This window comes from Carcharodon carcharias, chromosome 7 (genome assembly GCF_017639515.1).
Source record: "Carcharodon carcharias isolate sCarCar2 chromosome 7, sCarCar2.pri, whole genome shotgun sequence".
Lineage (NCBI taxonomy): Eukaryota > Metazoa > Chordata > Chondrichthyes > Lamniformes > Lamnidae > Carcharodon > Carcharodon carcharias.
In genome coordinates this window covers 36,788,759-36,816,751 of record NC_054473.1, presented here as the reverse complement: position 1 = coordinate 36,816,751, position 27,993 = coordinate 36,788,759, and the positions used below count along the sequence as shown (strand labels likewise).

The following is a 27,993-nucleotide window of genomic DNA, read 5'->3' as shown; positions in this document are numbered from 1 at the left end:
AATTTCTGGTGAGAGTATGATCTTGAATCTTAACTCTCGTTGCCCAATATTTTGTAATTTTAGTCCTTTTATTGCTTTTCTGTGACCTTATTTTTGAAGACAGGCCTTATTTATCAATATAATTGTCTTCCAATATGATTTAAGGAGGTAGAATCAAAATATATCAAACCCTCCAGCAATTTCTCTTAAGACTATTTTCATATAAAAATGGGGAGAGACTAAAGGCAGATCTCACAGCCCAAAATTGGGCTTCTATAAGATTCTGTGAGTCATCAGCAGCATCAATTGCACAGCATCACAATCTGTAGCCTCAGGGACTGAGCCAGAAGAACATCCTTACTTAACTGGAAGTTAGGAGAGCATTTCAGGTGCAGCACAGGCTACTTTAGAATGCTACATCAATCTAGTGGAGCAGCTACCTGCATTGTAATACAAAAACAGCAGGTTCTGTAGCCCTACCGCATCTAGTCAAGAATGGGGGTGGACAACCAGGCAAATTACAGAAGATTTCATGAATGTCTTTATCCTTGATCATGGTGGTGCTCACCGCATTAGCACAAGAGTGAGGCTTTGTATTTGCAAACATCTTCAGCTAAATGTGTTAAGTTGTGTACTTCTACTCAGCTACCTCCCAAATTCCCTACTGGCACTGACATCAATGGCCAGTGAATTTGGTTCACTTGACAGGACATTAAGAAGTGGCTGGGTGCATGGGATACAGCTAAGGCTATGCGTCCTGACAACATCACAACTGCAGTACCAAAGAGTAGCATGCTATAGTTAATCCCAGTACAGTACAGCTATGGCACTAACATCTGTCCGATAATGTGGAAGATACTCAGGTACATTCTCTCCAAAAATGTTAAGATAAATCTAATCGACTAACACCGCCACATCCCTGTTATTAGTAAAGTGACGGAGAATGTCATTAAGAGTGCCAATCAAGTGATACTTATTGATCAATAACCTGCTCATCAATGTTCAGTTTGTGGTCCACTAGAACCACTTAGCTCCAGGTTTCATCACAGTCTTAACCCAGACTTGAACACAAGAACTGAATGCTGGGGGACAGAGGAGAATATAATTCCTACTAAGCTTCAGGGCTGTGTAGCAACCCAAAGATTCCTGCACAGGCTGGGCACAAGTCAACCCCTTTGTGTAGCCATCCAAAAATATTTAAAGAGCCCATGCCCTCAAACAAATAGGTTGCCCACTACAAAGAAAATAGAGGGTACATTGGATGTAGCTGTTTTTCACATCTAGCCAGTGTTCGACTGAGTACGGCAGCAAGAAGCCCAAGCAAAATTAAGGCCAATAGGCTCAAAAAGAAACGGCCTGTGGCTCCCTTGCAAAGATTTTTTTTTCATTTGTTCTTGGGATGAAGGTGATGGTAGTAAGGGTGCATTAATTGGCTGTTCCCAGTTGCCTGAGGAAGAAGTGGATCTTCCTTTTTAAACTGCAGCAGTCCTTACAGTGATGGTACGCTCACATTGTAGGGAATACCAGGATTCTGATGCAGCAATTATGAAAGGATGAGCACAAAAATTCAGTCAGGAGGGAATTCTGTATTTAATAAGATTTGTTTCATATCTTCTCACAAACTTTTTTCCCTTTGGGGAATAGTGGGGAAGAGGTGGAAGGATAAACAGGCTGATTATCAATCTGTTGAACCACATCATGAATGCTCCTTCCACAGCCAACAAGCCATCGAGCAGGATTTTACCGTCGGCGAGCAGGGGGCGGGGCCTGCTCGCCAACACATAAAATGACGCGGGATGACGTTGGGCAGAACTCCCGACATCATCCCGCCCCAATTAAATTTTCAGGAAGGCGGGGGCACAGCAAAATCAGCTGCGCGCCCGCTGACCTGTCAATGGCCACTTGAGGCCACTGACAGGACCAATTAAGCAATTAAAGGACCTGCCCGTCCAACCTTAAGGTTGGTGGGCAGGCCAGGAGCCCCAGCAGCAACTAGAAAAAACATAAAACCTCATCCACCAACGGGATGAGGTTTCATGTAGGGTTATAAAATTTTTAATAAAGTTGTTATGGAAATTATGAACATGTCCCAACTCATGTGACATTGTCACACGAGGGGACATGTAAGGGAATTGTTTTTCCCTCTATTTCTAATATTGTTGAAAGTAGAGATGATCTCCCTGAGGCAGCACTTAGCCTCAGGGAGATGAGTGCGCTCTTTCTTGTGCATGCGCAAGAAAGAGCGCACTCTCGATTTTAGGAATTCGCCCCGCCCACACAGGGAATGCATAGAGCTTCCCTGCAGACGTCATGCTAAGGCCCACCCACGTAAAACAGCGCCGTGCCTCTGATCGGGGATGCCAATTGGAAGTGCACCCGCCCACGCCATCCCATCAACTTCCCCCCCAACGGGGGGAGAATTCTGCCTATAGAGTGGGACTTGAACCTGGAGCACCTGGCTCAGAGGCAGGGGTGCTATCTGCTGAGCCAAAAGACCTCCTCCACAGTTCGCAGGGTTTGGAGATGTTTTCAAAGTCACCTTGGTGAGTTGCAGTGTGTCCTGTAGATTGTACATACTGCAACCACACTGCACCAGTGGTGGAGTAAATCCATTGGTTGGTGCACCAATCAAGCAGACTGCTGTATTTTAGGTGGTTGCTTGCTTCTTGGATGTTGTTGCAGCTATATTCATCAAAATGAATGGTGAGCATTGCAACATACTCCTGACATGACCCTTGTAGCTGGTGGAGGGCTTTTGAAAGATCGACAGATGAGTCGTTCATTACAGAATATCCAGTGTCTCTCCTCGTACTGTAGCCACTGTTTAGATATGGCTGATCCAATCTTGCTTGTGATCAATGGGCACCTCTCCAGGATGTTGATGATGGGAACTCAGTGAAGGTGGTGCCATGAAGGTCAAGGGGATGAGCTTTCGCTTGTTCAAGATGGTCATTAGCTGGAAGTTATCTACAGTAGTATGCATCTTACATTCCAGTTATCACCCCAAACTGTTGTAGGTTGGTATGGACTGCCCCATTATCACAGGGATTGTGAATGGAGCTCAACCTTGGCCTTCCCAACTATGTTAGAGGTAAGATTACTAGTTACGGACAGTTCCTTGAGAAACTTGTTATGAAAGTCAACTTACCTTGGAGGCGGGAACAGAGGTCGAGAACTCCAAGGCCCAACAGACCCTGGAGTTTCTGCACATGTGCAGACTGGGAATAGGCTGCTCATGCACAGTTCTGCATTTTAATGTTCTTTGAGCCGAGTGCACCTGTGCATAAAGGAAAATGGTTTGAAAACCCAGGTCATGACCTACAGTGGGGTGCCATTGAAGGTAAGTGCCCCAAGAAAGGGACAAGGAGAGGGGACAGGAAGAGGTCCCAAAAGAAGAGTCCAAGACAGGGGACATGGACTGGAAGAGGTCCCAGTTAAGTTAAAAAGTAGGAAAAGGGCTGTGGTTTGTGGACTTTAAGTGAAAAGGGCTCAGGGGAACCCCTGGTATTCAAAGAAGGCACAAGGGAAGCCCCAGTAATTGAAGAGGGCTAAAGGGGATACCCTGGTAATCAAAGTAGACTCAGAGGGAGCCCTAGTATTTGAAGAAGGCTCAGGATACGCCCTGAAGATCCAAAAAGGCAGCCAAATGTTGGTGACTCCATGCTGTGGGCCGTTGGGGCAAAGGTACCCCTTTGGAGCAGTAATGTTCTGCTCAGCATGGCTGAATAGCTGAAATTGTGCTTGTGAGTTGGTGCTTGGGTGCAAACTTGGGAATTCCAGGGGAACGGATGCTCTGGAGTAGAGATTGAAACCCTGTAAGGTGGGCTGTCGTTGTTGCCGTCCTGGTTGGAGTGACATTTGGAGAGACTTACCAGGTTAGATCTTCAAATATGAAGACTGGAATCCTTCGTGAGAGAGGCAGAGTTTCAGTGAAATTAGTTGACTCACAGTGTTTGCTGACATCTGGGTACATTGTTGAGAAATCCATGGACTCTGTCATTGTTGCATTTTCCATTTAGTGTGATGTGTTTGACCACAGTTTGCTTGTTAGTTCACCTGTACCCCCATATTAACCCTGAATGTTAGAGTATAAGATAGATATTGTAAATTGTTTTATTTTTCTGACCTTGTATATTAAAATTAATTTTTGCTTGTTCCAAATGCTTGGAATCTTATGGCTTTATTCACTGACCAAGCGTCTTGAATCTCAAACTCTGTCTACTTTAAACAAAACATTATTTGTCCCTAAGTGGATCTTATGAAGAACTTGGAATCCAGTCAAGTATCATAGCAAACTCCTGTAGTGATGTCCTGTTTTATGACCTACAACAACCACAACAGTCTTCCATTGTGTTGGAACTGACTATAGACATTGTAAGATTTTCACTTTGACCATCAATAGCTTCACTTTTGCTGAAGCTCCTTGGAGCCATGCTAGTGTCCTGGAACTTTTTGCTTTAAGGAATTACAGATGTTAGATAAGCACAAGTTGTTGTTTTTGACAATATCCCAATCTTTTTTACTATTTGCTTCAATCAGGGCAGGAGATGTTAACCACTTGCAAATGCTTTATTGGCCCAGATCTTCCGTTCTCCGGATGGTTGCATCCCGAAGGTACTCTGGAGGACTCCTTGGAAGTCCCCACGCACTGACTACAGGGAAATTGCCTGGGAAATTTCAACTTTCGCTGGACAATTCCCCTGCGCCTGGAACCCTCTGAAATTCTGATTTAATTCAGACACTTTGGATGGTTACAACTTACTTAGCAGAATAGTTACCCAGGAAAAGTTAGAAGGATTAAAACCAGTTCCAACTCCTGGGTAACTATAGTATTCACCTCACACTGCACTCATTAGATGATCCAACTACCCCACCCCAACCATCTGACTACCTCCCACCCTCCAACTACTCCTCCCACCCCCCCAACTATCCTCCCAACCCCTCAACTACTCCTCCTATCCCAGAATACCCTCTCGGCCTCCCAACTACCTGACCCCCCCACCCTCCCACCACAGGCTGAATACCCTCCTAACCCCACAACTACCTCCTACCCCTGACCCACCACCCAACCACCCCCACCCCCGCAAATCCAGTCCACCCCCACTCCACTATTTCCCCCAGCCAACTACCCTCCTGACCCCCTGACTACCCGCTACCCCTTGACTTCCTCCAACCTCACCGCCCCAACCCCCATTCCTCGACCACATCCCCATCCCTGACTACTCCTCCACACCCTCACACTCCAACTACGCCCTCCTGAATACACCCTCTACCCCCGACCCACTGGAACTCCCTCCGCACCAACTCATCCCACTTCCTCACCCACTCACTTTACATACTTACCTTCTCCCCCTAGCTTGTCAAAGTGGCAGGGCCATTTAAACTTACTGGAATATGGCAGCTAGTGCTGTAAAAAGGAGGCATGGCTTTGTTTCCCCCAAAGCTCCAAGGGAAGGACTCCTGAACTGGTACACTGCACATTTCTCAGGAGGCCTGGGTTGGAAGTCTGGGTGAGAAATGTGAAACTCCAGTGTAGGGTAAATAAATAGGAGCAGAGCGACAATCCGATGGTGATCGCCACTCCATGGAAGGTTCGGCCCATTGTCTATATCAGAAAGATTTGCATTCTGAATATGTTATTCTGGAACTAATACACAAGTAGACATCAAATGAAAGGGACTATCACTCCACCCCTTCCATGGAAAAAGTTTAATTAAATCTACTTTTCAAGGTGATATTATAGAAAGGCACTTGGGAATAATGAGAACAACTAATTCTTTGAAAATAATCAGTGTAAATGAGGCATTGAGAAATGCAAAATAGCATTTGCACTGGAGCAAACTGATGGAAATTTGTTTCTTAATGTTTTACCAATACAATTTACATAATGGTATATTTTGCTGTAGTGCTATTACTGGTTGTACGGAGATTAAATTGGATAACCCCTGAAATCCCACACAAGAATATGTGACTAACCCGCATATATTGTATGGAACATATCTTTTTATTTCTGTTGACCTGTTGTAAAGAACATATCTTATCATTTTCTGTTGGACTGTGGATTAGAATTACAATGGCTGCAGTTTGAAAGACATGTCCACTGGAATAGGATGAGAGATGTATACAATGTTGCTGTCCTGGAACAGAGTGTGCCATGAAAGAGAGGATGGTGCTGGAAAGGAGTCCTGGACCAAGAGAACTGCCTGGCAACAACGTTTTAATTAGCTCCTGACCAGGTGACAGGTTTTGTGTGAGAGCAATGCAGAAGAATAGCTCCTAGCCTGAAAGGAACAAGACCTAAAACCTCTCTCTTCTGTGCGTAAAAGCTGGCTTTTTTCCTCCTCAGATCTCTATAACCTGCTCTTTCTCTGAAAACCCTTGTCTAGATGCTAAGGGGAAAATCATTGTTAGAGACATTGAAAGGCAAGTGCTCAACCAGTGAACTAAACACTGAAAGTGCTGGAAAGTCACTTCGGGAAATCAAAAATAACTGAAAGAAATTTGGAAGACATCGATCAAAATCAACCCATCAAATCCTGAACTACAGAATTGGCGCTATGGAACTGTTTTATCCTACCCTTAAAATCCATGTTGTTGTGTGTCTTATGTGTCTTGTATGTGTGTCTGTATAGGGATTTAAGAAGGGGTAGAGTTTAGGTTATAGAGTTAGAAATTAACAGTTCGTATTTCTTTCTTTTGCCACTGGTTAACGATAGTTTGTTCAATAAACAGTTATTTGCTTATTAAGTTTACAAACCTGGTGCTCATATTCTGTTAACCTAAATTAAACAGTTCAGTAGAATTCGGGCAATCTGGTGTTTGGTCAAACTTTTCACATTTGTCGCGGCTCGGGGAACAGTGGGGCTTGATATTACAGCGCGCTATCCTCAGTGAGTTGTGACAATATCAAACTAATGCAGGCAGCACATAAACTTCATGCTGCTTACTGATTATAATCATTATAGCATACAACCCAGCACTGAATATGCTGTTAGTGGCTGCATGAGTCAGCAGGAGGCCCATGTTTTTGTGAAGCCGGTACCACTTAAAGCTAGCCTGCACTATTTAAGGCCAAATTGCACCTTTTAAAGATGAAGTGCATACAGGCTGCAGCAGGGACTGGAAAGAGAAGTTGGAGGCAAGGGAGAAGCTTGAGAAATGACCAGAGAGTGTGCACCAAGATCTCCAATGCAGCAATAGAAGCCTGGGAGCAGGAGGTGCCAGCAGACCCTCCAGGAAGATGCTGAGAAAGCCGTGGGAGTAGGCACGGTGCTAGCAGTCTAGCCTCGAGATTCAGTGCCAAAGCGCAGGCTGGGTGACCATTTTGCAGAACATCTTCAGTCTGTCCGCAAGCATAACCCAGACCTCCCTGTCGCTTGCCATTTCAACACTCCACCCTGCTCTCATGCCCACGTGTCCGTCCTTGGCCTGCTGCATTGTTCCAGTGAAGCTCAACGCAAACTGGAGGAACAGCACCTCATCTTCCGACTAGGCACTTTACAGCCTTCCAGACTGAATATTGAGTTCAACAATTTTAGATCATGAACTCTCTCCTCCATCCCCACCCCCTTTCCGATCCCCCCTTTTTTTCCAATAATTTATATGGATTTTTCTTTTCCCACCTATTTCCATTATTTTTAAATGTATTTCCATCCATTGTTTTATCTCTACCTTTTAGCCTATTTCGATTCCTTCAACCCACCCCACCCCCACTAGGGCTATCTGTACCTTGTTTGTCCTGCTTTCCACCCTTAATTAGCACATTCCTTAGATAATATCACCACCTTCAACCTCTTTGTCCTTTTGTCTGTGACATCTTTTGGTTATCTCCACCTATCACTGGCCCTCTATCCAGCTCTACCTGTTCCCCCCCCCACCCACTTAAACCAGCTTATATTTCACCTCTCTTCTATTTTTACTTAGTTCTGTTGAAGAGTCATACGGACTCGAAACATTAACTGTGTTCCTCGCCACAGATGCTGCCAGACCTGCTGAGTTTTTCCAGGTATTTTTATTTCTGTGTTTAAGTTTAATAACCTCGCACAAGTGGTCAAGGTCAGTGAGAGCATCTTCAAATCCTACCTAGGCTAGGAATCATGCAACGAGCAACTCACCGCCTGAAACCCCAAAGCCTATCCATCATCTACAAGGCACAAGTCAGGAGTGTGATGGAATATTCCCCACTTGCCTGGATTAGTGCAGCTCCCAATACTCAAGAAGCTGGACACCATCCAGGACGATGCAGCCTGCTTGATTGGCACCACATACATGAACATTCACTCACACCACCACCAACGCACAGCAGCAGCAGTGTGTACGTTCTACAAGATGCACTGCAGGAAATCACCAAGGCTCCTTAGACAGCACCTTCCAAACCCACGACCACTATCACCCAGAAGGACAAGGCCAGCAGATAGATGGGAACACCACCACCTGGAAGTTCCCCTCCAGTCACTCACCATCCTGACTTGGAAATATATCGCCGTTCCTTCACTGTCACTGAGTCAAAATCCTGGAACTCCCTTCCTAACAGCACTGTAGGATGTATCTACACCAAATGGACTGCAGCGGTTCAAGGAAGCAGCTCACCACCATTTTCTCAAGGGCAATTAGGGATGGACAATGAATGCTGGCCCAGTCAGCAAAGCCCACATCCCATGAATAAAAAAAACTGCACCATTAACTTCATTTACCACACCCTCTTCACTTCCCCACTAATAATCTCCACCAACAATAACTTATATCTCACATTCATAGCCGCACCTCACTCTCGCACACTTTGCACCAATGCAATCCACACACTCAAATCCCAGAGCTTGTACACAGCGCCAGCTCTTCAAACACTGCACCACGCTCACACATAAAGTGACCACAATCAGAGCACCTAGCAATTGGGGGACAGGCACAACTGCATGTCCTCAACTCCAAGGAGGATATGGTACTAGGCACCATTGGCATGGCCACGATTAAGGTTGGGTCAGCAGTAGGGCTGAAACCATCAAGGATGAGTGTCTGATCCTAGCAAATTCACCTTCTCACATCCATTCCCCCCTCAGCCCACAATCTCTTCTGACTTTCAAGTGAAAGATGGGATCTAAGCATGCACCTCTTGCCTTCCCTCACCCCAATGTACTCTTGAGCATTTCTCCTTCCAGATACCCCAAAACTGCTGCCTGACCAGGTGGTAGGATGGGAGGCTGAAGCACTTATGGGTCAAGATATGATGAATACGCTACCACTCAATCTCACATTTGCAACCACCAGCTCAGATACTGCCATTGTGCAAACTTCAGAAGGTAATTTAGAGGCAGAATCTGTACTTGGTGAGTCACTGGGCATGAGTGGATTGCAGCCAACTCAAGGAGAGAGGATAAAGGAAGTGCGAGATTGCTGGAGGGTGAGGTCACATACAAGTTCTGCTGTAAAGGACTCAGATGAGGACTTTGATGAAACAGTGTAGAGAAAAGGACTGATGGACATGCATACAGAAATATTTGGTGTATTGGTAGGCCTGCCAGAAAGCGTAGGTCACTGTCAAGGAGCATGGAATAGTCCAACACCAACTTGGCACCGGGGTTTGTGCCTTTCCAGTGTGGAAGTGCTGACAAACTACGATGCAGTGCCTGATAGTTGATATTGCAGCTTCCATTGCTACACAAACAGAAGTCACCCAATGTCAGTGCTGTTGTGGAAGCTCAGACTGAGGTCACAAAATCTCAGCTTTTTTGCCATGCAAGTGCAGCTTGGTGACATGCAGGCTCAGACTGCTGCCAACATGGCAGTGGATACCAGTGCTCAAAGGGACTTTCAGGGTCTTACAGCAGTCTAGCAATCTGTCCTCCAACAGGAGGATGAAGAGGAGAAGGAGAAGATGGAAAGGAAGAGGAGAAGGAAGGGAGGAGGAGGCAGCAGAATTGCAGGGATACTGTCCCTGGGAGTGGCAGTGGCTGCATGTAGCACGAATCTGCTGTCCACATTCAGGATGACAGCATTCACTATCCCACCACAGCCAATCTGCCATTGTCCTTGTTGTCATTCAGTCAACCAGCCCAGAATGTTGTTGTCCATGCTGAAGCAGCGAAGTCCAAAGTCAGGCCTTCTGAACCCATTGCTGCTCAAGGGAGTCCTGCAAGACCATCCACAACAGGGGTGTTGAACCTCCAGCCCATGCGCTGCATCTGGCCCATTGAACTTTTTTATCCGGCCCATGGGGAGATTTCAAAATCCAGCCCTGTCCCTGCTGGGTGCTGCACTCTGGGCCAGCCGCTGTCATGTTCTGATGCCTGAGCCTTGGCCGCAGTCACCTGAGGCCCAGGCTGAGGGAAGAGAGCGAGGTTCGAGATCCAGGAGCAGGAGTGCAAGGCAGGGATGGGAAGCTGCCTGCTGCTAATGGGGTGGTGAATTGTGAGTAACCCGTGGCGGGGAGAAAGGGAGCAGGACACCCGCGACAGAGTGGGAAAGAGAAGGAGAGAGAGACACAGACAAAGTGGGAAAGGGGGGAGAGAGAGAGAGAGACAGAGAGAGAAAGAATGTGAAAGGAAAGCAAGCAAAAAGTTGAGCTGAATTTCAGCAGTGCTGTGATTGAGACACAGAAGCTATGCCACTCATTAAGGAAAGCAAACTCAGCCATCACATTAAAGCAGTAGGTGAGTTGAACATTTCTGTATTCTCTCTTAGAAAGAAATAAATTAAGCTGGTTTTTCAGTGTGTGTGGCCTGCAACTGACTTTGTCTATGTATGAGTGGCCCTTGATAAGGAAAAGGTCCCCACACCTGATCTACAGTCTCCCCCACTAAAAGTTAGCAGACTTCCACCTGTCATGCTGCAGCCATTAATGTAGCACCGAGTAGCAGCACTAGACCAGGGAAAGGCATCTGCAGGACAGGCACTAAAGAAATGTTTAAGATTAATTAGTTGAGCATTGTAAGGAATATTAGGTGCTTTGTTGAATAAAGTTGTTATGAAATGGTTGTTTTGTGGTGATGTTTATTTCAGGATTGTGGCCAAGTAGATGTTGTGATGGTACGTTAAAGAGAGAAAGCATTATAGGGGTCTCCTTGGCATGGGTCTCGTTATATAAATGCTTATACTGTAGTTGGGCTGAGGAGTGGAGTTATTAGCCAGGCATAGAGTGGAAAGCCCTAATTGTTCAGCAGCCACCATCTAGTTTGACATGGCCGTTAAAAGATTTTTTGGGCCAGCAGACTGGCACAAAATAAAAGAATCAAGACTGCTGATGTGCAGAGCATGGCTGTACACTAACTGAGTGAATGGTAACCTTTGGAGTTTCAATTAATCTTACCATTGAGAAGTGGTCCTCATGAAGCTATGTGAGTGCAATCAATGGCAACCTGCAACATGAGGAATTCCACTATCCTAGATGGAAATCTGCTCAATCTGAGATGACTCCAGGCAAAGACTAAGGTCTCCAAGGACATATGTCATGCTTTCCTTTTTGCTGATGACAGTGTACTAGCTGCTGGTTCAGAGCTAAACATGCAATGCAGCATGAACTTGTTCTCTAATGCATGCAGCAACTTCGGTCTTATGATCAGCATGAAGGAAACTGAAGTAATGTACCAGTCTGCTCCAGGAAAGCCCCATGTTGAGCCCAATGTTTTGTCCATGATCAGAACCTGTCAGCAGTGGATAGGTTCACTTATCTCGGCAGCACACTCTCTTGAGGTGTCTATATTAATGACACACGCAAGAATTGCCAAAGCAAGTGTATCTTTGGCAGACTTTGAACTGAAAATCTATAGAGCAATAATCCTGCCATTCTGCTCTGCACATACAAGACTTGGACTGTGTACCACCCTCATGCCAAAAAGATCCATTACTTTCACTTGAGCTGCTTTTGGAAGCTTCTGAAGATCAGGTGACAGGACAAAGTACCAGACACTGAGATGTTCACCCAAATTGGCACACAAAGCTTCTACACCATATTGAGACAGTCACAACTGAGTTGGGCTGGTCATATAGGCAGTGAAGATGGTATTCCCTCCAATCCTGCAACTACCACATAGGCCAGTTGAAGAGGAGAAATTACAATCCCCGATCACATAGCGGCCTGAGAGACTCAGACTTCCTTTAACCAGTTTTATTCAAGCATATGCAAGGGAGCCACAATCATTCCTGAAAATGACCCAGCTCCCAGATTAATTACATTTCATTACTTTTGTACTTCTTCTTATCATAATACATTTGAGTACATTTGAATACTTCCAATTGGCAACCGACACACCAGTCCTATGTTAAAACTATCCTATTGAGTACATACACATGTGATTTTGCTAACCAATTATTCTAAAGACTGTATACATAATTATATTATCCAATCAAAATTAGAACACGTACGCAAAGACCTTGGTTCTCACAATTCAAGACTGCTTGTGTTTCATCAAAGATCCCTCTTTGTCCATTGTATGTCTTCCCATATCTGAACTAAAACCATTTTCCCCTTCCCTATGTGAGAGGGGAGTACACATAATCTACTTTATGTCCTCCTTGTGTCTTTAGCCTGACTCTCAAGGCTGTGCAATGTTCATCTGGTAATTGTCAACTCTTAATATGCTAAGCAGCCATGTCTGCCTGGAGATTTTAAGTGTTCTTCAGTAAATTCTTAGTGTTCTCTTTTAACATTTTTAATTTTCCCCTAACTGGCAGAATGCCTGACAATCACTTACTAAAGTGAATCTTCCCAATGGAGAGCTCGAGTCTGGGGTGCACTCTCATGGCCGTCAAAGGGAGTGCTACAAGGGCACTCTGAAGGTTTCATTTAGGAGTTTTGATATCGACTTCAAGTCCTGGGAGAAGCTCACCCAGGAACGGTGCACCTGGTGCAACCAAATGAAAAACAGGGCGGCCTTGTTCAAAAGCAAGCATATATTAGAAGCAGGGAGAAAACACAAGCAAAGGAAATCGCAAGCCAGCAACTAATCCAAAACTCAGTTGTCTGTGGTATCCTGTCCTACTTGCAGCAGAACCTTCCAGGCATGGATTGGCCTTAGCAGGCTCCTACGTATCCACTGGATCCCTCCCAAACACTGCAGATGAAGAACATGGTTATCTTTGCCTCAAAGGATGAAAAAGGCCATGGGGAAGCCACTGTCCTAGAAAAGCCATGTGTGCGCTCCACCTGTGCCTCTTTGAAGACAGTGATATCCCCTTGGCATAAAAAAACCTCTGTCACCTCTTTGCTGCAGCAAGGGATGGTGAAGTGTGAGATGTTAGCTACATCGCTTGTTCGAGTCTGGAAGGATCCAGTCGCAAAGAAATTGAGGGCCACTGCCACCATCATGACCACTGGTAGCACCGTCCTCACCATGCTCTGAGGCAACAGAGGTGCCAGAGTTCTGTAAGCACCACTTTTGTGAATCACAGCCACTGAACACACTGCTCCTGGCTTAGATGGATGTTGGAGAAGTGCTTCCAGAAGACCGTAGGTCGATAAGGCCTCCTGCTGAGAGCCTTCCTTCTCCTTTTCTGAGCAGCCTTCCCAATTATTTTCTGTCTCTGCACCATCCCCTGCTCTCATGCTGCAGCCCAAGGGGGACCACTACCCTAGGCAAGTTGTGCACTCAGAGCCCTTGCAGTGAGAAGCAATGCTTTCCCCGTGTGTAGCACCATTCCCTCCAAATCGTACCAACTGTAAGCAACCCCTCCAAACACCCAACGACTTACACAACTTAAACACAATAGAAAGTAATCAACAACTAACCTGAAAGTTTCTGGTGATTCCTATATATAGTGATGCGGGGACATCCTTCCTGCTACTGAATAGGGGGAGAGAGTGGCACTGTGGTAATGTCACTGGACTGGTAATCATGCTCAAGGGGACACAAATTCAAATCCCACCGTGGCAGCTGGTGGGATTTAAAATTCAATTAACAAATACAATCAATCAGTCAAAAAAATCTCTGGAATAAAAGCAAGTCTCAGTAATAGTGACCATGAATAGGGAAGGAGACCTGACCTGGTCTGGCCTACATGTAACTTCAGACCCATGGCAATGTGGTTGACTCTTAACCAAAATGGCAGGTCCGGCATCAAAAAGTACTTTAGATGCCAAATGACATCATGTTGGAGGCCATTGTGTTTTCAACGGACTTCTACGTACATTTATGAAGTTTTTAACCTGGGGACAATTCAGCTGACCTCAACAAACTGCAGAAGGAACTTTGAAAGGCAAACAGAAGGACATTGCTAAACCATTTAGCATTATCAAACATCAATATTTGTACCTATTATAATAAATAATCGATTCTATCTAAATATAAAGGCCAGGGCATAAGTTGCTAAAGTACTGAACTAATTAGATCACAGTGAATTGTGGCCACACTGGACGAGGTTGTTCACCAACTGGTTTGATCACGGTGGTCACTCGAAATCCAGCCTATGTGAAAAGAATCCTGCAGCAAAGGGTATAAAACCTGTCAGCTTTAAACCATCAAGAGAGAAACAGGAGAGAGAGAGAGAAGAAAGGAGGAAGAAAGAAGATAGATGCAGGAAGAGGAGTTTGGTTGGTCATTGGCTCCACGGAACCCACTTCACCAATGGAAGGCCAACTGAGCGGATCATACTGAGTATAGCTGAACACTAAGTAAATTTTGCATATTGTATTTTTACTCAATAAAGAGCATTGTGAACAGGTTTTCAACCAAATTCTGGTGTTGGCGTCTCATCTTGTAATTCTAGTGCTTAAGAACTAAAAAGGGGATTTGAACAACCACACATCAGGGACGTATAGTCCAGGTGATACAGCTGCACTTCAGGAATGTGCAAGCCAGGGGATACAGCTGCACATCAGGAATGTGCAATCCTGGGGATACAACTGAACTTTAGGGACGTGTAATCCAGGAGATGAGGCTGCACATCAGGAATATGCAATCCAGGGGGTACAACCACATGTCAGGGATGTGTAATCCAGCGGATACAGCCGCATGTCAGGGACATGTAATCCAGGGGGGATACAGCCACATTTTAGGGACATGTAATCCAACTGATACAGCCGCATATCAGGGACATGTAATCCAGTGGATACAGCTACATGTCAGGGACATGTAATCCAGCGGATACAGCCATATGTCAGGGACATGTATTCCAGGGGTTAGGGGAATTCTCCTAACAATCAGGATTTATCTACTCTGCACATTTCAGCAGCACGTTAACACCCTTACCAAAATGAAGTTCAGTACCAACCATGCCGGAAGTGAACAGAAGCGGCACTAATGCCATTTTGACATTAAACTGGCACCCATAGTGTTGAAACTGTGGTCACTACTGAGCCGAATTTTGCAGCACAGATATCTGGAGCACTTTACAGAAATGTTTTTTCTATTTATTCGCTCATGGGATGTGGGCACTGCTGGCTAGGCCAGCATTTATTGCCTATCCCTAATTTTCCTTGAGAAGGTGATGGTGAGTGGGATTCTTGAACTGCTGCAGTCCACGTGGTGTAGGTACACTCACAGTGCTGTTAGGAAGCGTGTTTCGGGATTAAGACTGAGCGATAGCAAAGGAACAGCAATATATTTCCAAGTCAGGATGGTGAGTGGCTTGGAGGGGAACCTGGTGGTGTTCCCATGTATCTGCTGTCCATTTCCTTCTAGGTGGTAGAGGTCATGGGTTTGGAAGGTGCTGCTGAAGCAGCCTTGGTGAGTTGCTGTAGCGCATCTTGTAGATGGTGGAGGGAGTGAATGTTTAAGGTGGTGGATGGGGTGCCAATCAAGCAGGCTGCTTTGTCCCAAATGGTGTCGAGCGTCTTGAGTGTTGTTGGAGCTGCACTCATCAAAACGAGTGGAGAGTTTTCCATCACATTCCTGACTTGTACCTTGTAGATGGTGGACAGGCTTTGGGGAGTCAGGTGGTGAGTTACTCTCTACAAAATCCCCAGATTTTGAACTGCTCTTGTAGCCACATTGGCTGGTCTAGTTCAGTTTCTGGTTAATGGTAACCCCAGGATGTTGATAGTGGGGGATTCAGTGATGTTAATGCCATTGAACATCAAGGGCCGATGGTTAGATTCTCTTTTCTTGGAGTTGGTCATTGCCTGACACCTGTGTGATGTGAATGTGACTTGCTACTTGTCAGCCCAAGCCTGGATATTGTCCAAGTCTTTCTGCATATGGACATGGACTGCTTCAGTATCTGAGGAGTTGCGAATGGTGCTAAACATTGTGCAATCAACAGCGAACATCCCCACTTCTGACTTTACAATGGAGAAAAGGTCATTGATGAAGCAGCTGAATATAATTGGCCCTTGGGCACTATCCTGAGGAATTCCTGCAGCAATGTTCCAGGATGAGATGATTGACCTCCAACAACCACAACCATCTTCCTTTGTGCTAGGTGTGACTCCAACCAATGGAGAGTTTTCCCCGATTCCCATTGACTTCAGTTTTGCTAGGGCTCCTTGATGCCACACTTGGTCAAATACTGCTTTGAAGCCAAGGACAGTCACTCTCACCTCATCTCTTGAGTTCAGCCCTTTTGCCCAAGTTTGGATCAAGGCTGTAATGAGGTCAGGAGCTGAGTGGCCCTGGTGGAACCCACACTGAGCATCAGTGAGCAGGTTATTTCTGAGTAAGTGCCACTTGATAGCACTGTCAACAACACCTTCCATTACTTGCTGATGATCAAGGCTGATGGGGCGATAATTGGCCAGGTTGGATTTGTCCTGCTTTTTGTGGACAGGACATGCCTGAGCAATTTTCCACATTGCTGGGTAGATGCCAGTGTTGTAGCTGTACCAGAGCAGCTTGGCTAGGGGCACAGCTAGTTCTGGAGCACGAGTCTTTAGCACTATTGCCCAAATGTTGTCAAGGCCCATTGCTATTGCAGTACCCAGTGCCTTCAGCCGTTTCTTAATATCATGTGGAGTGAATCAAATTGGCTGAAGACTAGCATCTGTGATGCTGGAGATCTCTGGAGGAGGCCAAGATGGATCAACCATCCAACACTTCTGGCTGAAGATGGTTGCAAATACTTCAGCCTTGTCTTTTGCATTGATGTGCTGGGCTCCCTCATCATTGAGGATGGGGTTACTTGTGGAGCGTCCTCCTCCAGTGAGTTGTTTAATTGTCCACCACCATTCGTGACTGGATATGGCAAGACTGCAGAGCTTAGCTCTGATCCTTTGGTTGTGGGATTGCTTAGCTCTGTCCACTGCATGCTGCTTCCATTGTCTGGCATGCAAGCAGTCCTCTGTTGTAGCTTTACCAGGTTGACAGTTCATTTGTAGGTATGCCAAGTGCTGCTCCTGGCATGCTCTTCTGTGCTCTTCATTGAACCAGGGCTGATACCCCAGCTGGATGATAATAATAGTGGGGGATATGCCAGGCCATGAAGTTACAGATTGTGGTTGTATACAATTCTGCAGCTACAGATGGCCTACAGCACCTCATGGATTTTTTAAAAATTCTTTCATGTGATGTGGGCTTCCCAGTTGCCCTTGAGAAGCCAGTGGTGAGCTGTCTTCTTGAACCATTGCAGTCCATGTGGTGTAGGCACACCCACAATGCTGTTAGGAAGGGAGTTCCAGGATTTTCCAGGCGATATAGTTCCAAGTCAGGATGGTGACTTTGATGAGAATTTCCAGGTGGTGATGTTCCCATCTATCTACTGCCCTTGTCCTTCTAGGTGGTAGTGGTCCTGGGTTTGGAAGGTGCTGTTGAAAGAGCCTTGATGAAGTCCTACAGTGCATCTTGTAGAACATACACACTGCTGCTGCTGTATGTCGGTGATGGAGGGAGTGAATGTTCGTGGATGTGGTGCCAATCAAGCGGGCTGCATTGTCCTGGATGGTGGCAAGCTTCTTGAGTGTTGTGGGAGCTGCACTCATCCAGGCAAGTGGGGAATATTCCATCACACTCCTGACTTGTGCCTTGTAGATGCTGGACAGGCTTTGGGGAGTCAGGAGGTGGGTTACTCATTGCATTATTCCTAGCCTCTGACCTGCTCTTGTAGTCATAGTATTTATATGGCTAATCCAGTTCAGTTTCTGGTCAATGGTAACTCCTAAGGATGTTGAGAATGAGGGATTCAGTGATGATAATGCCATTGAACATCAAGGGGTGATGGTTGGATTCTCTTTTGCTGGAGATGGTCATTGCCTGACACTTGTGTGGTGTGAATGTGACTTGCCACTTGTCAGCCCAAGACTGGATATTGTCCAGGTCTTGCTGCATTTGGACATAGGCTGCTTCAGTACCTGAGGAGTCGTGAATGGTGCTGAACATTGTGCAATCATCAGTGAACATCCCCACTTCTGACCTTATGATGGAAGGAAGGTCATTGATGAAGCAGCTGAAGATGGTTCAGCTGAGGACACTATGCTGAGGAACTCCTGCAGTGATGTCTCGGAGCTGAGATGACTGATCTCCAACAACCACAACCATCTTCCTTTGTGCTAGGTAAGGCTCCAACCAGTGGAGAACTTTCCCTCTGATTCCCATTGACTCCAGTTTTGCTAGGGCTCCTTGGTGCCACACTCGGTCAAATGTTGCCTTGATGTCAAAGGCAGTCACTCTCACCTTACCTCGGGAGTTCAGCTCTTTTGTTCATGTTTGAACCAAGGCTGTAATAAGGTCAGGAGCTGAGTGGCCCTGGCAGAACCCAAACTGAGCATCAGTGAGCAGGTTATTGCTAAGCAACTGCCCTGTGATAGCATTGTTGATGACTCCTTCCATTACTTTATTGATAATCGAGAGTAGACTGATGGGGCGGTAATTGATCAGGTTGGACTTGTCCTGCTTTTTGTGTACAGGACATACCTGGGCAATTTTCCACATAGCCGGGTAGATGCCAGTGTTGTAGCTGTACTGCAACAGCTTGGCTAGGGGTGCGGCAAGTTCTGGAACACAAGTCTTCAGTACTATTGCCGGAATATTGTCAGGGCCCATAGCCTTTGCACTATCCAGTGCCTTCAGCTATTTCTTGATATCACGTGGAGTGAATCAATTGGCTGAAGACTGGCATCTGTGATGCTGGGGACCTCCAGAGGAGGCCGAGATGGATCATCCACTCAGCACTCCTGGCTGAAGATTGTAGCAAATGCTTCAGCCTTATCTTTTGCACTGATGTGATGAGCTCCTCCATCATTGAGGGTGGGGATATGTGTGGAGCGCCCTCCTCCTGTGAATTGTTTAATTGTCCACCATCATTCACAAGTGGACGTGGCAGGACTGCAGAGCTTAGATCTGATTCTTTGGTTGTAGGATTGCTTAGCCCTGTCTATCACTTGCTGCATATGCTGTTTGGCATGCAGGTAGTCCTATATTATAGCTTCACCAGGTTGACAGCTCGTTTTTAGGTATGCTTGGTGTTGCTCCTGGCATGCCCTCCTGCACCCTTCATTGAACCAGATTTGATCCTCTGGCTTGGTGATAATGGTGGAGTGTGGGATATGCTGGGCCATGAGGTTACAGCTTGTGTTCAAGTACAATTCTGCTGCTGCTGATGGCCCACAGCGCCTCCTGGATGCCCAGTCTTGAGTTGCTAGATCTGTTCAAAATCTATCCCATTTGGCACGGTGGTAGTGCCACACAACACGATGGAGGGGATCCTCAATGTGAAGCCGGGACTTCGTCTCCACAACAACTATGCAGTGATCACTCCTACCGATATTGTCATGTACAGATGCATCAGCGGCAGGCAGGTTGGTGAGGATGAGGTCAATTATGTTTTTCCCTTAAGTGTTTCCCTCACCACCTGCCGCAGACCCAGTCTAGTAGCTATGTCCTTTAGAACTCTGCCAGTTCAGTCAGTAGTGGTGCTACTGAGCCACTGTTGGTGGTGGATATTGAAGTCCCCCACCCAGAGTACACTCTGTGCCCTTTCCACCCTCAGTGCTTCCTCCAAGTGGTGTTCAGCATGCAAGAGTACTGAGGGAGGGTGGTATGTGGAGGTTTCCTTGCCCATGTTTGACCTGATGCCATGGGACTTCATGAGGTCCAGAGTTGATGTTGAGGACTCCCAGGGCAACTCCGTCCCAACTGTATACCACTGCGCAGCCACCTCTGCTAGATCTATCCTGCCGGTGGGACAGGACATACCCAGGTGACGGTGGTGGTGTTTGGGACATTGTCTGTAAGGTATGATTCAATGAGTATGACTATGTCAGGCTGTTGCTCAAGTAGTCTGTGCAATAACTCTCCCAATTTTGGCACAAGCCCCTTGCTGTTAGCAAGAAGGACTTTGCAGGGTCAACTAGGCTGAGTTTGCCGTTGTTATTTCTGGTGCCTAGGTCGATGCCAGGGTGGCTGGCTGGTTTCATTCCTTTTTGTAGACTTTGTAGAAGTTTGATATAATTGAGCAGCTTACTTGGCCATTTCAGAGAGCAACTAAGAGTCAACCACATTGCTGTGGGTCTGGAGTCAGGTCATCAGGTTTCCTTCCCTAAAGGGCATTCGTGAACCAGATGGACTTTTACGATAATCAACATTGCTGAGATTAGCTTTTAATTCCAGGTTTAATAATTGAATTTAAATTCCACCAGCTGCTGTGGTGGGACTTGATCTCCTGTCTGGGCCTGGGCTTTGGATAACTGGTCCAGTGACATTATCACTACACCACCACCCCTACAAATAATAATTGAAGTTGTTTCCAGTCCATCTTATTCTTACAATAAAACATTCGAATCTGCTATGACTAAATTCTAGTTACAATCAATCTTTTTTCTGATAAATGTAAATTTTCTTTTAATTGGTTTCATTGCAATACTCTCGTAAATCCCCCATGTGCAAATGAGCAATTCAATGTACAGAAAAACTGAACTCCTGCTCTTTAGGTTCATTAGTGACCTTATTAGACTAGTATAATTCAGTCAAGGATGGCATGTTCATTATTTGAAATTGACATGCTTATAACATTTCGCATCTCAGGGAACAAATTTCCTCAATTAAAAAGGCACGTTCATTGTGACATATACCTGAAGGATCCATGGCATGTTTATTTAGAGCAGAGAAAGAATTTAGACTTTTTTAGGCAGACTTTAGAACCATTTTCTCAATTCATTTGAGCAGTTGCCTATTAAGTGAAGTGCTGAATATTACTTGGTCCTGCATATTGTTAACAATTAACTAATTTTAATTTAAAAGAAACTCGTCGCTTTCATTACAGAAAAAAAAATTGAAAATTCTCACCTTCTGCTGCTTGACTTCCTTGGTTTTTCAACGCACAATGTGTGGGAGTTGCCATTTTTGCCAGTGGCTTGCTCATGATTTAAGGAGCTGGGGTGTTTTCCATTTGCAATTTTGGACACATTGGCATTATTAAGATTGGCATTAGTGGAATTTGGTGAGACCTTTCCCAATAAGCTGTGATTAAATTGGTTATGGGATATAGAATTCTCAAAGTTGGAGGAAGATGGAGATTTATCAGAATCAGCTACTGGTGGAGTTGAGAGTCGTTTAACCTGCAAGGGTCGCTGTGTAACATTTGTTTGCTGGATGACATTTTGTTCTTCTCCAGGCACATGGTTGACATGGTTGCCAAAGAGGCCACCGCTTCTCTGCAAAATGTCGAAAGAAAAATAATTAAAATTGAGTTTCATTAAGAATTATTAAAATGTATTCCTATCCAGTGGCAATCTGTCATTTATATAGTGATTGTCCTAGGAACTTTAAATAAAACAAAGAAAATCTGCATTTTAATGAAGGGATTGGATCTGAGATTTCAGGCAACCTGGTCTGCTGCTGCATGTGCGACAGGATGGAACTTCTAACTTCCAGTCTGATGTAGCCCTAACCCTATCCTTAAACCTGGAGTCAAGGTTTCAGGATCATTTGCATGACGGTGCACCTGTCCCAATCGTGGGACTCAGGTGTCTGCCCTCTTTGAGGAAGGGGTAGTCAGGGATTTGAAACTGGCACGTTGCTGTTTCAGCCAAAGATTATGCATGTTCAAAGCTGGCATGTGACCCACTTAGCTAGGATCCAGTCCTGGCATGAAAGCACACCATGGGTGGTATTTATTGTGGATGAAATGGGGCTCTGTCCTGTTGGAGGGAGAGCCAGCGAGAGCCCCACGTTGTCCCTTTTCAGGAAGGTCTGCCAAATTAAGTTTCAATCAGGCACTTAACAGGGCAATGGCAGGCCTTCCCGAGGATCAAGGATCCCACCGAAAGCTGCTGGCCAATCAGAGGTTGGCAGCATTTTATGGTTCAGCAGCGCCATGGGGAGGTGATGGATGCTGCTGCTGGTACTACACCCACCTGAGGCCTAGGTTTGTCAAGGCACCCAAGCACAGGTGAGTGATGCCTTCGGGTCACAGGGTGAGGGTCACAGGGAAGGGGAGGGGAGAAGAGGTGAGGTGGGCGGCCAGAAGCAAGCGCAGGTAGGTGTCCTAAGCTGCCTACCACAGGGTGAATACCAGTGGCGGTGGCATAAAGCCCTTCAATTACCCACCTGGTGGTACACAGGAAGGCCATTCACCAGCCTTCCAGCCATGGACTTAATTGGGACAGAGGTGGGAAGATGGTGGGATACTCATCTGCCACCCTGTCCCTGACTGAATGCGCCCTCGCCATCAAACTCACCACCGAGGAGGGTATTAAATTCCACCCCTTGTGTCATGCACTGTACTTAGTGTTGGAGCCTCTGTTGGCAGAAATGTTGAAATGTTTGATGGAAAACTTTATCCCATCAGTCTTGCCACTTGAGAAAAGGCAGATGCAAGAGGCATGGAATTTGCCTGCGTAAAAAAAGGGTTGTAAACCTGATGGAAGCTGGTTTTGCTTCAAATTCTATTCAGATTATATTGCTCCTGCAGCCCTCCAGCCCCAGAAATTTCAGTCATGGTGCTATAATTGACAATCTCATTAGCAGTAATCAATGAATAGAAGTTCTTTTTACAGCAATACAGAAAGGATCCTCTTATTCCCTGATGCGAATGAAAGGGAATCAAAGAGGTAAAACAAAAAATAAGAGTAACAGACATGTACTGCCACAAGAGGGGTGAATAACACACAAGCAGTGCAAGCTTGAGTGAATGTGGATGGATTCCTTTCACATGCAAAATGATGCTTACTCAAAAGCTAATTGAATTGCATAACATATATTTAATTAAATGCTATTTTTCTTTCTTACTTGTTGCAAACTTTTAATGGAAATAATTGTAAGTGCAACTGAAAACTTCCCATTATTTTATTTGATTTAACTGTGTCACACTATTAGATGAATATAAATAGTGGCCTCATTGTGCATCATGATATTGTCATGTCATGACATCATGGGGTCCCTGTGGAGCTGACACGGTCAAAGCCATTCATTGGTAATTTGTTGCTATGCCAATTTCAATTTTTGTTCTATTACATTATCTCTGTCACCTCAGTCTGCCTGCATTAACTCTCTCTTGTCTTTTAAATTAGATTGCCAGACTTTATAGCAATGATTTTAAGCTATTTTCATTCTTTATCTTTAAGTACATTTGAAGAGCCCTTTAAGCGTAAATGACGGCAGTGTTTGTTAAACCAAATGGTCTGATAAGTTGAGCAAAAGAGCAATTATTTAGATCAGTAATTTTCATTGCTTTTGACAAACAAATTTTTCTAAACTGGATACTGAAAGGGTATTTTACAATTTGCCCTGACACTTAAAAAAAAGTCGCCGCAACTTGGATGCTAATTTGCATTACATCAGCGAGCTTATTGATAAGGGTTGATCACTTCTACGTAAATTATGCTGAAAGGAAGCACTGAGGTTCATCAAAAAAGTGGGATGTTTGAGCTAAATGGCCTCTTCTTTCTAAATATTTTCTGTTACAAATAGGAATAGAAATATTAAACCAATTCCTAAATTAATAGGACAGTTATTTATCACTAGTGGGATACTGCAGAATTAATCATTTCAGCTTTCACTAATGTCCTTATTAGAATAAAACTTCTTACATGCGTAAAGCATATCCAGCTAGAAATTTTTATTGGGTAGTATCGCAGAATGGGTGGTATCATTCTGGCCAGTTTATATGCCCTGCTTGATATTCAGTACCATTGGCTTCAATGACATAGAAATTCCTCTTGATTGGTATCTATCTCACTAAGTAATGTTAGTTGAGTTTTGTTAGCTAGGATATAGTGGCTGCACTCAATTTGGAGTTCTGTCTTTCTCTAATACGCAAAATAATGTAGCACTGTGCAAGCATGTAATATTGTATATCACACATGGCAAACTGCTACGCTTGAGTTCAATGGATGCAGGAACACCCACTGTATCTAGCCAGATGCATTATATCTACTTACCAGCATGACAAGAACCAATATATAGTATTAAATGTACACCAGCATGTGATTATAAATGGTGACTACAATATGCACCATCATCTTGTGATGCCATTATATCATGTTCTACAATGGATTTAAAGACATTGGTCGGGATTTTCCAGCTCCCTCATGGCGGACCCGCCATGGGAGATTCAGCAGCACAGCTAAAAGTCCATTGACTTTCAGCGTAACCTGACAATCCCAGTAGCAGGTGGCGCCAAAAAATCTCGCCCATTATGTAAGTTCTTAGTGTTTTTGGACTACACCATAGACCACCACTTAAATGATTTTCAGCTAATGTGGTCATGAATGCCATACAAAAATCCTGTAATAAAAAGTGCTAGTTCCAAGCCAACTGATTTTTTGATTTATATATCTATAACTAAATTGAGATAAACCAAGACTTTTATTCTTCTGAAAGGAGAATTTCTGAATTCAGATGATTTCTTCACAGAAAATTGTCTCAAGTATTCATTCACGTAAAATACTCTGAGCTACCATCATTAGGTGATTTGTGTAACTGAATGTTACTTGAGGGAACAAAAAAACAGGAGTTACTAAAGGGCTGTTAACTTACTCTGTATATATCCTCATCCTCTTCTTGAGTCCCCTCTATAATATCCTCTTCCTGTAGATCACATGAAATTGCTCTACGAATTTCTGGTCCAATGTCATGTAGAGTTCTAAGCCCAGCCTATAAAATAAAATACAAAATCTAGAAATGTCACTTCATATTAATATCCCAGATGCTTTTCTGGTGACGTGAAGAATCCTTTTGCTGAGCAACTGGGCAGGTTGACTGCTTCTGGGCCTGTGCTGATGTTATCTTTCAGCTAACCAGGGAAGGTACAAGAGAGTGATATGGCTTCAGTTCCCTCTCCCTTCCCAGTACCTCTTCCTGATAGTTCAACTCATTTGGGAAACTGCAGGCTGGTACTGACATCCTCTCACTTTGTGGTACAACCAGCTGAAGCACTAAGTTACTACATCAAGGTTATCTAATGTTTGGAGCAGAAGGCTGGATTCATCCGCTAGAATCTGTGTGTGGGCTACACGATTACACAAAATACATTGCCATTATTCAATAAATTTTATGCACTTGATTTGTAAATTCTGTTGAGAATGTCTTTATGCTAATGATACCCAGATTTACCACAGCACCATTGCTCCTGTGTTGTCAGACTGCATCCAGTCCTAGATGAGCCAAAATTTCTTCTAATTAAACACAGGGGAGCCCGAAGCCATTGTTTTCAGTACCTGCCACAAACTCCATTCCCTAAACACTGATTCCATCCTATTCACTGACCACTATCGATGGCTGAACCACATTATACCTTGTGTCTCGTTAATATTATTTGGATGATTTGTTGTGTCCACTGATAGCTTGGTCATTTTAGGACTTTGGGTGGTGTGGGAAAGGGGTGAGGTGGGGATGTAGGAGCAAGAAATTGAGCTAGAGGGCTGTGGAGTCAGGGGAGCACTCCTGCTCCTTCCTGCTCCATAGGAACGATTTTTCAATTTATGTTTAAAACCTTTACAGGCCACTGAAAAATCCTGAAGGCTTGGTTCCTGCTTCACCGATCAGGCAATTTAGCAGAAGGGATCTAAAACAGGCAGTATGTCCCTCAGTTACATGTGTAAGGCAAATAATACCTGATTTAGATGGCTGGCCTGGACACCTAAAAAATGTACTGAATTAATATTGGGTGGACATCTTTCAGACATAATATGGATGCAAGGCAACAGTTCTAAAACTGGCCCTGGATGCAACTAGTGTGTAAAGCAGGCATGACAATGACCAATTTCTATCGCAAAGAGTGAAAAACACTGCTTTATGGTTGAAGGTGGGTGAACAAAAGAGATTTTCTGCATTTCTTTCATTTCTCTAGATGCTTGTTATTTTTATTGTCGTATTATAGATATTTCAGTACAAAGGGAGGACATTCAGTCCATTGTGACTGTCCTGGCACTAGTTCCACATTACAGATGCCTACTTTTCATTTTCGAGCTCTTTTCCCTGTGCATTCATTTTCTTCTTTGCTTGTTTTCCTAATTCTGTCTTAAGCATTATGATTGAATCAGCTTTAGCTTTATGTATTGTAGGTTTGAATAAACTTCTCAGTTGGGGAAGAAGATGGTAAATTGAACCCTGCTGTGTCCATTTTGTGGGCGCAGGTCGGAACAAAAAGCCCCAATTTTCTGGTAGTGTCTGAAATGCATCCAACACCATATTGAGTGTTCAAATGACCTTGAAGGCCAGCTCAAACGGACACTTTGCTTCCTTCCTTTCCCAGAAATTCATTAGCAAAGGCTGGATATACGTAACTCAAGGTTTTAGGTTTTTAAATGGTTTAACCAGCAGTTATTAAAGGAACCGCCAAAGGTTGCCACCTAAATTACTTTTTTTTAAACTTACCGTCAGGTAAAGCTGGGAAAGAGCAGGCACACTTCAGCTGGCTCCTGTGGACCACCATGGGCTGCTGGTGCCTCACACTAGCCACCCTCCCATTCTCCTCCCTTTCCTTTCTTTACTTGAGGGCTGTGGCTGGAAAGGAAGATGGCACAAATTGTTCCTCTTCAAATCGTGAGTGGCCTCTGGATGCCTGATTGGTGTCTGCAGCTTGCTCTAGAAATGCTGTTGAGACCGGGTCCTGGGCTTATAGCACTTGCTTTCAGCATACCAAGCACCTGAAAGCAAGCCATGGGAGAGGGGGGGGACAGGATATTACCCTAGCATGTGACCATTTTTCAGGTGAAGAATGTGGGCCAAAAGCACCGAGTTCTTGATACGTTTTGGTGGGTATGCTCACAGCTCAATTCATGTCTTGTGCTGGGGCACAGTGTTGAGAAGAGACAGGATTTCTTGGTCGGTGCTTTCGAAATGCAGATTCAGCACCTTGTCTGAGGGAAGTGCTTCTCTTGTTTATACATTACCAGAAATGAGACAAAAGCCTAACAATTCCCAGGTGGAAGGGATGGCAGCTTCCTTTAGTGTGAGAGCCCTGAAAATTATGCAAGGGAGATCCCAGAAAGATTATAGCGGAATCATCCCTAAGTGCACTAAGTGCAGCAGTGAGCATGAAATGTTGTTGCACCATATCGTCAGCTTCCTGCCTCATTAATTATACAGCTACAGGAAACAGACCATCTCACTGGCGGGCAGCCTCTGAATCGCCTGCCACACCGTTACATCACCGTTTCCTCACTCCGGGTGCTATATCTAAACTGCAATCACGCATACAGCTCTCAATGCTTGCAGCTCAGGACTGCTCCAGTGGAGACATGGCCCTGGAAGCCAAGAAGAGTTCAGTGACCTGTCATTGGAATGCTTTTTGGAGGCCCACCGTGATGTTCTCCACCCCTGCTCTGGCAGCAGGAGGTGCAGCAAACTCATCACAGGCAGTGGCTGTGTTGGTCAGTGCTAACGCTGCACAGAAGAGGTTGGCCATCCAGTGGAGAAAAAGGATGAACAATCTCATCTGTGCCATCAGGGTAAGGCAACCATCTCATCACTCTAAACTCTCACATTCACAAGACCATCATACATTCACTGGCACCTCACTCACTGCCAGCTCAAGGGTCATTAACGCTCACTTTCTCGCACACGCCCTCACATCTCCATCTCACCTCATCTCATCTGGAGACTGCCTCCTCAACCCTCGCTATCTTAGGGCTACTTGCACAGATCAACATGTGCCCCCACACACACCCTGGGTATACCCACCTTCCCCAGTAGAGCGCGTGCCCTGCAGCCT

The 27,993-nt window shown here is 45.0% G+C and overlaps 1 protein-coding gene across 1 annotated transcript in view; it reads right to left on the bottom strand.

Moving 5' to 3' along the window:
- Nucleotides 1–27,993, bottom strand: part of LOC121280566 (voltage-dependent L-type calcium channel subunit alpha-1D-like) — a 676,393-nt gene that overhangs the window by 22,192 nt on the left and 626,208 nt on the right. Inside the window, exons 42-43 of the mRNA XM_041192702.1 lie at nucleotides 24,816–24,932; nucleotides 21,123–21,490 (exon numbers count right to left, since the gene is read on the bottom strand). Of these exons, the coding sequence (XP_041048636.1) occupies nucleotides 21,123–21,490; nucleotides 24,816–24,932 (485 nt within the window). The remainder of the gene's footprint in view (nucleotides 1–21,122; nucleotides 21,491–24,815; nucleotides 24,933–27,993) is intronic.